The 13,524-nt window shown below is 37.9% G+C and overlaps 1 protein-coding gene across 1 annotated transcript in view; it reads left to right on the top strand.

The window, feature by feature from the left end:
- The window catches only part of USH2A (usherin), a 374,098-nt gene that overhangs the window by 288,042 nt on the left and 72,532 nt on the right, over nt 1-13,524 (top strand). The window contains exons 51-55 of the mRNA XM_033055679.2: nt 836-1,059; nt 3,374-3,584; nt 5,292-5,489; nt 6,061-6,215; nt 8,031-8,229. Coding sequence (XP_032911570.1) covers nt 836-1,059; nt 3,374-3,584; nt 5,292-5,489; nt 6,061-6,215; nt 8,031-8,229 — 987 coding nt within the window. The remainder of the gene's footprint in view (nt 1-835; nt 1,060-3,373; nt 3,585-5,291; nt 5,490-6,060; nt 6,216-8,030; nt 8,230-13,524) is intronic.

Genomic DNA, 13,524 nt, shown 5'->3' on the forward strand with positions numbered 1-13,524 from the left:
CAATTAGTAATAACATTTATTTCATTGCTAGTTATAGAGGAGTTTGCAGTGTTTGGTTCTGAGATAAAAATGCTTTCTTTAGATGGTGTTGGGTTCAAGACTGTGGTGTTCAACATTGATATTTCATGTGAATATCTGGAAAATTGCAGTGGTTATGATGAGCTTTTATTTTAAAATGAAATTATTGAACCCAGAAAAAAGACAGTGGAATTAATTTTGGCAGCTTATCCATTCTGCTCTAGCAATGCAAATTACATTTAGATATCAACTTCTTGAATGGTAATTCTCTGTATTAGATGACTGAAGCTTCACTGTGGGTATTTTGCAAGTGACCCATTCTATTCTAGGTGCCTAATATGAACCCCTACTTCACAATATAAAATATGTGATAAATTCTGGAGTGCTAAGATGCACTGTTAGAAAATTGGCCATGTGAAGTGAGTATGAGGGAGACCTGAGCAGAAAGTACATGGAAAGCTTTCTCAGTTTTTGCATTCTACAGGAAATTTTCATCAACAAGCCATCTCCAGCCTGCTGTGGCCATACATTGCTGTGGTATTCCACAGCAAAGTTCTTTTAAAAGTTCAGGAGTGATGAACATTGATTGTAGGGGACTCTCTCTCTAATTCTTGATTTTTTCACTAGGTCTACAAGTCAGGATGCTTACTTCAGTCACCTCACATTTGAATTTAATCTCACTTTAGCTAAATCTGCATAATTCCAGCTGATGGTGGGTTTGTGCCAAGATATATTGCATTGTGAGCTTTCTTAGCTACGTATTTGTTTACTTAAATGTCACATTCATATTTTCTTTTTGTTTGTTTGTTCATTGCAGGGATGTTCTGTTGTGGGCATGAGTATGTGAATAAGTCAGATACCATATGCTGCTCAGGTTCCAGTGGTGAGTCCCTAGCACATGTTAGAAAGAATGACCAAGTGCCAGTAAAATGCTGTGAGACTGAACTTATTCCAAAGAGCGAAGAATGCTGTAATGGAGTTGGATATAATCCTTTGAAATATGTTTGCTCTGACAAGATTTCAGCTGGAATGATGATGAAGGTAATTGATAGAAAATCTCTTGGTGGCTCTGGTTTGATGATGGAAGGAGAAATACACTGTTCATAACTATTTTTCTAAAATAGGAATATAAAAACTCTTGTGTGCATTATTCATTTTCACATTACATCCATATTAATACCGAATGAGTTCGCCATGATTGATGTTATTGCAATGAATTCTAAAGGAATTAATAATGATTAGCTGCCTCTGTGAAGTGTTGCCCAGCACTTCAGATTAGTAGATTGGCTAAAAGCTGGCATACTAACAAGACTGACATGTATAGCCAGCTTCCATTCAGTGGCCACTGTTTCTGATGATGTTCATTAAGTGGAAATTAAAATTGAACTGGCCAGTTCTGAAGTATAAAAATGCTATAACATTTCAATTTGGGCAGGCAGTAGGACAACCCCCAACCACCTAAAAAAACCACAAAACACCCAAAAATAAAAATAAAGCAATTGACATTTTCTTGATGGACTTAATCCTGATCCTAAAGAAAAACAGTGGCCATTTAGGCATAAATTTCAGCAGTACTAGGATAGGTCCTTTCATGCCTAATGAATTATATTGTTTATTTTCATTCTATTTTAATGTCAGAGTAAACTAAATACCATAAAGGCTAATTTGTTCTTTTCCAAGAGTGCCCTGTGACTTTAGACATCAGCATGAGACAATTTTTCCTTGCAACTCCAAGTTGAATTCAACAGAAATCTTGAAGAATTAACATCTTGGTGTTATGCATAAGCTGTAAAATTGTTCTCGATTGTTATTATATATATATATGTTACTGTATTATATATAAATATATATTCTTTTTATAAAATTGTGTTTCTATTTATGATAAGAGAGCGAGAGAGAGAGAGAAAGTGAGGGAGAAAAAAGCACATTGGCTATTGTGAATTCTGGAATATGGAAATCAGAGACATATTGTGGAATTTACCAAACAGAAAAGTAAAATAGACCCCATCCTGCCATATGCAGCTGTTTCTACATCCTTGTTGTTCATCTGCTAAGTTAATACAGAAATATTTCTTATATCTTTGCCTTTTCATGTCAAGGTTTTTATGTAATTTCACTTTCAGACTGAATAATTTTCTCCTAGAGAAAATCCAGACGTTGTGATGAGTCAGCTGCAGATCCTCAGTGCATTGTATTAGTAGCTCATGCAAGGCAAAAAATGGCTGAGAACAGGTTAATGAATTCTGGTAGATAACACACCAGATCCCTGCCTTAGGTATGAAGTATAAACAAAGGAAGTGCTTTGTATTTCACTTACCCACAGTAGAAAAGAGATAGCAGTGCTAGCTCTCGGATATGTATAGATTTACTAAGAGCAAAAGGGCTGATAGTCTGACACATTCTGCAGCTACTTTACATGGGAATCCAATCCATCTATATCCTGCCTCCTATATGGGATATCTATCACAATGTAATTTTTGTGGAAGTGCCAAATTTGGGTCATTAAATTAGCTGAAGTTCCTAATCAACTAAGAAGCTAATTTCAGTAGGTGAATTAAGAGAGCATTTGATATAATGTGTTTGATTTTCCTTCTGAAGTTTATGACCTAATGAGCAAAAATATTTGTTGCAGATATGATAGTGCATTTCTTTCTGCAGCAACATATATTTTATGAGAATTACTGCTCTCTAGTTTATGGTTTGGCAAAAATATTATTTCATGAATTTTAATGGGAAGTTCTTGATGTTCAGTGTATATTTCTGTGAATTGTACTTTATGGGTTAAAAATCTTATATCTTTATGTGTGCAGAAGTTCTCTTATTGCAGCTAAGCTTCTGTTTAGGAGTGATGTGGCAGAAGACATGATTTATATAGCCCATGGATAGAGTTCTCAGCCTTAAAAGCTGCCAAGGACTTGCACAGAGCCCTCTTGTGTACTTGGCAAGCTGTGTGAGGGGCTGGGAATTTGCTACTGATTTGCCACAGGATATTGGCCTTTGCAGGAACAGAATGTTCAAATTCTTGGATAAAATCCTGTTGTCATTGATTCCAGACTCTTCTGTTTTCAACAAATCCAGCCATTTTGTGCTTTCAGTAATTAAAATTTGTGATGCTTTCATCCAAGGACCCTTAAAAAAATCTGTTTCTTTTAGAAAGGATTATAAAAGCATTATAGTCAAAGACAGTAGATAGGCCAAAGGCTGAAATGATCTCCCATATGTTAGAAATATCAGTGTACTCAAAGTGGTGGAGTGGTTCTTTGTGATGTACAAAGATAGAGAAATACTAATGGAAGCATTTCTAGAGAAAGGAGAATGTGGGAAATATATTTAAATTTACCTGTGTATTCCTTAGGTAAAAGAAGAATGCAAGGCTAATGTCCTTTGTCCTTTATCTATGGAGGAAACAGCACATTGTGGAAAGTGTGACTTCGATCCTAAGGAGAATATCTGTGCATGGATAAAAGGTTCACAGAGTGCTACAGAAACAGAGGTAGAAGCAGGTGTGTGTCCAGCAGAAGAGGAGACTGTCTACACAGGAGGTCCAACACAGTATTCATTTACAGGTAAGGAAAGACCAGACTGCTGATTTGCTCGTATAGTTAATTTGCTCTGGAGAAAAAGATGACCTGAATGCTATCAGATACCCCTAATTAAATGTGAGGCAATGTGAAGAAGGGCATGAAACTTCTAGAGTGAGGCCATGAAGATGCTCAGAGGGTGGAGCACCTCTCCTGTGCAGACAGGCTGAGACTGCTGGGGTTGTTCAGCCTGGAGAAGAGAAGGTTTCAGGCCGCCTGAAGAACACCTTCCAGTACCTAAAGGGAGATCTGCAAGAGAGTTGGGGAGGGACGTTTAACAAGGGCAAGTAATGATAGCACAAGGGTGAATGACTTTGAACTAGAAGAGGGCAGGTTTAGATGATATATTAGGAAGCACTTTAATGTGAGGGTGAACTGGAACAGGTTTCCCAGAGAAATTGTGGTTGTCCCATCTCTGGAATTGCTCAAAGCCAGGCTGGATAGATTTTGAGCAACCTGGTGTAGTGGAAGATGTCTCTGCCTGTGGCAGAGGGGATGGAACCAGATGGTCTTTAAAGTTGCTTACAACCAAGGCTATTCTATGATTCTATGAATTGCAGTGAAGCAGAATCCTTTTAAGAAGTAACCTGTGAATCGGGGCAGAAACTTGAGGGATATGCAATGAGCAAAATTCAATGAGTACCTAATGTATAAACCTGCTTTCAATAAAATTGATGAATGTAAAGGCCCTGTCTAAAGAATAATATCCATTTCTATCTGTAAACCCAGGAAAAAAAAAAAAGCTACAGTAATTTCACGATTACAAACCGCACCATTTTGACTAAAATTTTGGTCCGAACCCGGAAGTGCAGCTTATAATCAGGTGCGGCTTATATATGGACAAAGAACGAGAAGTTGCTGTTTTAGTTTGGAGGACAGGTGTCTGCTGAGAAAGGCAGGAGCTTCTCTTTGAAATGGAGAATGTAAACCCCCTCCCGCCAAATTATTATAATTTTGAAATCAAGGGGCTTTCAGGCAAAGATATGGGAATTAGGAATAACAGTTCTTTACTAGGGAAATTAAAATAGAAATAAAGAACTACAAAGAAACAAACTCCAAACCCTGACAAAGTCAGAGTACAACCTGACACCCCGTCAGGCAGGGTGTTGGCAGCAGTCCCATTAAATGGTGGCTGCATCCTCCTGCAGTGACAGATGTGGCTCAGTTGGAGCAGTGCTCCTGTACAAGGTGCAGTTTCCCTCCAGAGGTCTAGTGGTGATGTGGAGAAATCCAGTTTTCCTCTGGAGTCCAGTGGAGAAAGGGGCTCCCTTAGTGTCCCAAAACCTCTGTTTTTATCTTGGTAAGAAATGCTGGACTCTTCCTCCTGGCTGGAGCAACTTCCAATGGGATACAGTAATTTTATCAGTCCCACAGTGGACTCAATGGCCATTAGCAGAAAAGGACTGGCTGGAGGAAGGATGGGTTGTGAAAAGATAAAGAACAATGCCCTGCCTGGTTTCAATGGATGGCCCATTAGCAGAATAGCTGCCGTTGAGATAAGGATCACTGCCCCCACCCTCAACAGATGGTGATAGAACAGATACCTTTTATCACACTCTGTATTGTAACCCAAGACAGTTGCCAACACCTGGACCTGCGGCTTATAATCAGGTATGGCTTATAATTGTGAAATGACTGTATTTTGTATTTTGATAGGACTGAGATGATCCATATGTAAATTTCTTTTTCTAGATGTGAACCTTGAACCTTTTGTCGCATATGAGTACCGAGTGGCGGCTTGGAATAGCTATGGAAGAGGTTTCAGTGAAATTAGCAGAGCTGTCACTAAGCAAGATGTGCCACAAGGTGTAAGTGAACCAAAATGGGCCAAAGTAGATAATCGGGAAGACATGATACATCTGAACTGGGAGGAACCACTTCAGCCAAATGGTATTTGTACATTTTTTTAAGTGTTTTTTTTTCTATCGTTCCTGTGACAGTGTTCCAAAATCACAAAATATATATTAATTAACCCCTGTAACTGAAGTACACACATTCCTAAACTCTGCTGTAAGATTTGTTCTAGGTTGCTATAATTTGCATTGCAAGTAAGAGGAGAATCTTCTTTACAGAAGACAACTTAGGGTGTCTTTACAAAGCACATACTAAAAAATGCTCTTCTGAGAACAATTGTAGTTATAAGTGTGCAAATATGATCAGAAAATTACAATCATCCTAAAAAATATTTGGGGAGTTGGGGTTAGAGTTGGTGGTGCTTATGTTTATTTCAGGAAGTCTGGTTTATTATTTTCAAACTGTGAGGAAACTTGGAACACCTCCCACTAAAAACTGGGATGCAGATGTAGCTGGTAATTGACATTTACCATTTAATCAGAATGATTATCTGGTACTGTGATCATGTAGATATTCCACTGAATGTTTTCTGTATGCAGAGTAGGTTATTATCCCATCACACAGGATCCCTCAGCTAACAAAAGGGAAACCTTTCTTTGTGCAATAGGTGTTATCATTCACTACATCATCCTCCGAAACGGAATTGAGCATTTCAGAGGAACAGAAAGAAGTTTCACAGACACCAGTGGTGTGCAGCCATACCAGGAGTATTCCTACCAGCTGAGAGCCTGCACTGTTGCTGGTTGCACAGACAGCAGCAAGGTTAGTGAAGTGGGCTTCATGGAACCTGGTACCAGGATTTTATCAGCCAGTGTGGCAACACTGAAATGCTTTTGGAAAGGTGTAATTTGAAGATACGCTAATTATTGAGTAAATGAAAAAAACATCAGTAATCTGATTTGGATTCAGCTACTGACAGGTGAATATCTGGAACCCCAGGCTGATACAAGCAAACAGAGGAAGAAAGCAGTATCTCAGTCTTGGCAAAGCTGAAATTGCACTGTAGGAACTGATGTTTGTTAAAGAGAAAGCTATACATGGCAGAATAGAGTAAGGAATATTAAAATGTGCCTTCTCTAAACCTGGAAATTAAATTTTTGCTTCTCGCTAGGAGGTCTATAGCCTCTTCTTCCTTGCTATTTCTTAGATTATCTACTTTAGTTATAGTCTATCAATTTGTTCAACAAACTTCTTACTCTTCCACTCCAGTGGAAAAGCCTCCTTTCACTATATTGCTCTTTGCTGACTTTCTATATCTGCACCTGCTTCAGGCTTTACTGTCCCTTTGTGTGCAACCTACCTCAGCTTGAGTTTTAAGCAAACAGGATCTCTTACCTCCCTTTTTCACAATTTCATTTCCTTTTGTATCACTTTGAATCATGGATGCCTTTCACCAACATTACTATTTAACCAGTTCTGATTTTTATTCTGCAAAGTACCTGCCTTATTCATCATTTGCAAAAATGATTTCTTAAGTGACCTCTTTTTCACAATATTATTCTTGCCTCTTTGAAAATGAATTTCTAGGACTGCAAGGGTAAGGTCTGTGGGGCAGAGGTGGGGAGTAATGACTATGTTTTGCAATTATTATACCTGTGGGATTGTATTTTTTTAATTTGCAGGTGTTAAAATGTTTTTCTTATTCATGCAAATCTCAGCCAGAAGTCTAAAATGAAAAACACTGGTGCAGGGGAATGAAGATGGGTGATAGCCCTCTGTCTGCACACAGAGCTGTGGTCTGGAAACTATGTAGGCTCAGTTGCTGCAGCCACTGACCCGATAATAAATCCTGCTTATTTCACTTGCCTGTAATTAAGGAGTTTACTGTTGCAAACACTGAAGTCTGCAAGTGGGGACTGATTCCACCAAATGCACTAAGACAATATATTACAGAGGGCACATTTTATATTTACAGCATAATATAAATACTTTATGGTGGTAATAACAGAAAAAGAAAAGTGATTCTCAAAGAGAAAACTGTGTGACTCTCTTATTAAACCAATGTAATTTGAAAATGCCGCTTCTATAGCTGATGGTGGAGCTGTGTAAATAGAAAATTACCTTTTTCCTTTTTTTTTTTTTTTGTAGAAAGGACTTAATAAGTGCAAACACTTATCCTATCTTTCAAAATCTTTAGATTCCTTAAAGAAGTATGGAGTTGCAGATTATTACAATAGTGTTCAGGTTGCATGGGATATATGGAGGCTTGGCCCCATGTTTACTGGTGCTTAAAATATATGAAATCAGGCAGTTAAAATGCAGAGACACTGACAAACCATATGGAAGAGAGTTATCAAGAGTTTTCAAGCAATACAGTTTTTGTTGTTTCACCCTGTGCCATACACTGCAGCTAAAACGTGGTGAACCTGTTGTGATAAATTGTAGACACAGACTTATGTAATGTATTCAAGGTCAGATTTCATTGTGAAAAAGGAGGAAAAAAGTAACTACATCTCCAGCCCCTTGGTAATGATATGCCAGCCCAAACAACATTTTAAAACAAAAGTGACATTCTCATTGATCATGGTATCTGGTGTACTATTACATTAAATTGCTGTTTAATTCATATGTCTTCAGGTAGTTGCAGTCACTGTCCAAGGAGTCCCCGAGAGTGTTCAGCCACCAGAAATCAGTGCTCTCAACTCCACAGCACTACATTTAGGCTGGGCTGCACCCAAGAAACCAAATGGGATCATCAGAGAGTACCAGATCAGTCAAGTGGGGAGAGGACTTATATACATTGATACTGCAAGCAGAATGCAGCACACAGTGTCAGGTAAGGCGGCAGAGCTCTTTGACAGGCTAATGTCCTGTCCTTAAGATATAAGACAGTATTAATATATTAAAAATGCCACTTGTCACTAACTTTGAAATTCCCTTTACTGTGCACAGTTTGGAATGCTTTATCATGACTTTACATATCTTAAATTTATTTTTTTTTCCAATCTTTTTCATTTCTACCTGCTGTTTGTTAAAATATTAATAGATTTAATTCCAAAATTTTAAAATAAATCTATCCAGCTCAATTGAAGATGCATGCTTTGTAGTGTGCTCAAGGACTTAAATATTGTGTGTAGGCCAGCTATCCCTTCATACAGGTTCAACTCTCTCTTTTAACATCACTGATGTGCAGTAATGCAGTTGTCAGTGTGCTACTGCAGTAGCAGTGTAGGATCGAGAAGGATCCAGTACTTTATGTCTGAGATAATAAAAAGTAAAGGAAGACAAAAGAAAGATCCCAAATTCTGTTTATAACATTATATATTTCTTATATTTTCTATATACTTGATGAAAGAACCTTTATTCCAGGGATTTTGGGGGAAAGCTTGGCTCAGACCTTGAATGTATTATTTCCACATATTCAATTTTTAGTTATTTTTGAATGTTACACTGAGGTAAAATTCCTCTTGGAAATGCTTCTGTTAAACACAGAGCAGGAACATAAGTATTATGGGGTATCTTTTTTTTTCAATCTTTGACCTCAGGTTGCTCATTAAATTTTTATATCTTACAAATGCATTAATTTTTCCTTAGCTTTTGGTGCCACAAGTAGGAAGTTTCAAGATTCATATGTTGTACAGTCCATATGAAAGCCAGCCAATAAGCAGAATTTGACTTAGGGCACATAAATCCTCTAGAGCATAGATGGCACTCTCAAATACCCCTGAAAGCACGGGTCCTGAGTTAGGCTGGATGCCTTAGTGCTTCAAAAGAGTTTCTCTCTGCTGTAGTCACTCACAGAAGAGCAAGATTGCTGTTCCTCTTTGACAATATCATGCTCAAGTGTGAAATTCATCAACAGTGCATTACTCCTATCTCCATATTCAGTGCTTCTGGACATGAGATATTAGCCAGAGTTGGTGGTACATGTTTTAGAATTGCTGTGGTAAGTTTACACTGCAAAGAAGGAACATTCCAACAAGGAGTGATTTATCAAACCCATGGAAAAATATTTCTCATGCTCCTCCAAGGCAGTTATATCTCCATTTTAATGCCAACACTACTTACCAGTTGGAAGTGAGAGGAAATGAAATTAATTCCTGAGAAACAAGGATCTTTTTTTCTTTTATGTGCATGTTCTGTTAAGCCACTGTCCAGTGCAGCCATGTTAAGCCAGGAATGAAATAAGTGATCATTCCTCCTGACAGTCATAATCAAATCTTTTGCTGTTTTCTTCAGGAGCTTCCTTGGGTATTAATGTGGAGCTCATGAAAGTGATTTAGCAATGTGGGTAATTATTGCTCTCTAAATTAAAAGAATACGATAAAAGAATCAAATTCACTTCATACATAATCTCAAATGTTTGAACTGTTTGTCTTATTCCCTGTGGATGTATGTTTTGATTTTCCCATTATCCTTGTTTTTTTCTTTTTCTTTGTTATTTCCCTCTCCAAAACTGCCTGCTTTTCCCTGAGCAACAGTTGAACATTAATGAAGCTGTAGCATTAGTACTTGTGGAGACTTTGAATCTCGGGTCTCACAAATGGCAGACGGGAAGGCGAGCACCTTGCCACGGCACCATTGTCTTGCTGCTTATTTTTAATTACATCAAAGCTTTGGAAACATGATCCCACAAATGCTTTGTGGGAATAGCGGTGAATGTGCTCATCATGTGAAATCCATAAATTGCTTATAATCCTCTCAAGATGTTAAAAAAAGCATTAAGTAATTGAAGACAGGAAGTCCTCAGTTAATTATTTAGAGGTGTTATCAATGCTTTAAGCAAACTGAAGCATTTTCTGCTATCTCACTGAGTTGAATGCCACTGGGACCCAGGGGCAGCAGCCATCATCTTCTCATATTCTCTAATGCAAACAGCACATGGCAGCTTGTCAATAAAAGACCTTTTTATATCATTTATTACTGAACACCTCCAGTACCCTGTACAGAACAATTTGGATGACAGTTATGGCATTGTTTCACTTTGTGTTACTACTACTTTACAAATGGGCCTGCTAATGCTTTGCAGTGGGGCCAGGCAGAGGGTAAGACTGCGGAAAATAATTAGGGGAATTGTAAAAGAAAGACAAGAGTGCCCTCTTCAGCAGCAGCAGCAGGTGGGTTTATAGAAAAGGTTTCTTCTCAACTGCCCCCTTTTCATGCACTAACAAGTAAGAGGCTTTATCAACAATATGTAGGGTCAATCATTTTTAGGTCAAAACCAAGGAAGATAGTTAATATTTATTTTAGTAAAAGAAACAATAGTATGAGTACATTATAACTGAATAGTTTGAAATTCTTCCATCTGAACGTATTCTTCATTTCAGGGTGATGAAATCTGAAGAGATACCAAAGTGTTACCACTGGTCAAGTCTATCTCCATATGCAGAGCTGAATCATTAATAATATTTATCTGAAGGAAACTCTTGGGGGTGGAGGGGTTGTGTGAGGCTGTGGTCAGCAATCTGACATCCTCCCGAGTAAAATTCCCACGGCGGGGCCAGGAGCGTTATCCTGGGAGCTAATTACTGACCTTGCTGGAGCCATACCCACAAATGGAGACAAACAGTATCACAAGGAATTGATTTAGCTCATAGAACAATGCATTCTTAAAAAAACCCCACTGTTCACAGCCTTTTGGCAAATGACAAATGCAGCAACAGTATAATAGACTGCTTAAGTTGACAAAAAAAATTCCCCACAATAATAAACTAAAAAAGAAGAGGAGGGGAGAAATATTCTCTAGTGAACAATCAAGTAGAGACATTAGAAGAGCAAAATACTGCTTATATTTCAAGATTATCTTACTTGTTATTTTTATTATCAATCACATACATAGATTTGCACAGAGCTTTCCAAAGCATGCATAAGACAAGGCATCTAATGCAAATCTTTAATAATCTAGATAAAAAATCTGCTGTGACTGCTCCATATATGGCTAGAATTTCAGGTATCAGAATTTCACCAATAAATTTATTGAAACCATGTGCTCTTTTTTTAATGCTCGTTTTTCTCTTTTAAGTGTAGTTGTAAATGAGTATTGCTTTATTATGCATGTTTCCTTTAAAAGTGAACATGACTCCCTTTAGGGGAATTCAAGTAATTTGTTGCCACAGTAATCTTTTCTATCCTGAAATGTTAAATACTTGGCTTTCCTCCATGCCTTTGCCTCTCTCTAGTCTACAACTGTCATTTTCTCCCTCCTTACTTTTATACACAGTGTTCAGATGATTTTTCTTCTCTTCCAGTTCATGATTAGGTTAGAGCAAGGGCTGTCCCTCCGAGTCATCTCTTTATTTTCTCTCCTTCACAACTTGTTCAATCTGTTAAGCAGCCTGCATGTCTTCAATTCAGTATTTTACCTTCCTATATAATTGCTGCTTCTTCTTTCACTCCATTTGTTTGTAATGTATTTTAATTAGTATATCTTGGTACAGAGTGTAAGCAAGGATTTGTTTATAAACAAAGATCTTTAGCAGGCTTTTTTGTTGCCACAGAATTGCATTGTTCTTGAAATAAATCCATTTAGACACAGGAGTTACATCAAAAGTATGCTGTTAAGACCACAAAGCCACGTGCTTTAAAATTGACCTGTATAATACCTATGAATTGACCTGTATAATCCTAATTCAGCCTTTCCACACAAACTACATTACACAGCAGTACAGTCATTTGTTCATAGGGTTACTGCCTCATTCAGTCCACAATCTGTGCCTCTTCCAGGGAGGAATAAAATTAAGTTCCTCTATGGAGAGCTGCTGCCTCAGCTTTGGCTGTGTTTAGTGGATTAATTTCTTCTGGGAGTCTCGGTGTAGATGGGTCTAATTCTGCTTCTGCCCAGAGCTGCATTCCCCTTCAAGGAGGCAGGAACATTGTAATGTGGAGCACAGAGAGGGAGGCAATTGGGACAGTGCCAGACCAGAAGGACCAAAAGTGGATTGCTGAGGGGCTGGTGGCATGGACTACCAAAGGGAGTGGCCTGACATCCAGGACTGGAATAGTTGTCCAGGCTGTGGGACTGAGGAAGGCACGTCCCAGTCTTTCACAGTTTGTCACAACCACATCTTCATTTTCATTACCTTGCGTGGATGCTACAAGAAAAAGTCTCAAATTACAATTAATCAGGCCAGAGACCACGTGTTGGAGGCAGTTGTAGAAAGGACTGTGCCACAAAGCCTGTGAACAAAAGGGGATCAGTTTGTATTGTACAATGTCTTGGCACTGGGATTTCCTAGTTTTTGAGTGTTTAGTTTTGCAATTTTAATATTTTCAAAGAGATTTTGTGTATAATTTGCTTCTTGTTGTACTTTTTATATCCTTTACATTCAGGAACAAGAACCTTTATTTAATATATTATGAGGAGTTAACAAGGGGTCCTGAAAAAGTGAGAAAGGGGTCTTCAGTGTTTATGTCTGGTGGTATCTTAAAGATCAATTTTGATAAATATCTGGAGGAGTAGTTTAGCAAAGGTGCTGTGTTGTGGGCTGGAGGGTGCTGTGTGAGGAAGGCTGATCAGCAGTTCAAGCTGAGCTCTAAGGTAATTTCACAGTGGTCTGCATCTTTAACAAGTGAACTACAAGAAACCTTTAATGGGTGCACAGAATTGGCTATTCTAAAAGCTCAGCATCTTAGCCAAATTATGAGTGCAATTTTATGAGGATCCCTAAAGTCAAATTCTTAAGCCACAGGCAGTTTGGTATCAAATCTGAAGTCATCAAATCTGTAGCACAAGGATGTTTGAAAATTTCCAAGAAAAAGACAAAGCGATATATTCTCTTTTCATCTCATTCAAGTATGTCCAGCATAGGCTTGACCTGAAAAAAAAATTTAAAATTACAGGTAACTAAAATTAGTATCTTGTAATGAGGGCTTGCTTGTTAGTTCAGCTTCTAACTGCTTTGCAGCATTTATTGTAAAGTCGTGTATCAAACAGGGAAAAAAATAGAGGGAAAATTTAAAAAACCCCAGAAATTAGGAAGGTGGCAGGAGTACCCTTAGACTTGTTTGCAGTGTAGTAGAACGTTTCATGTACAAGTGAGCATTTTATTATCTTATTATTGCAAATGTATTTGCAATAAATTTTCAAAACATTACAGACTCTTTGGCTTTTCAAGTCCAAAACTCTAAGCAA

The sequence above is a fragment of the Catharus ustulatus genome, chromosome 3 (assembly GCF_009819885.2).
Source record: "Catharus ustulatus isolate bCatUst1 chromosome 3, bCatUst1.pri.v2, whole genome shotgun sequence".
NCBI lineage: Eukaryota > Metazoa > Chordata > Aves > Passeriformes > Turdidae > Catharus > Catharus ustulatus.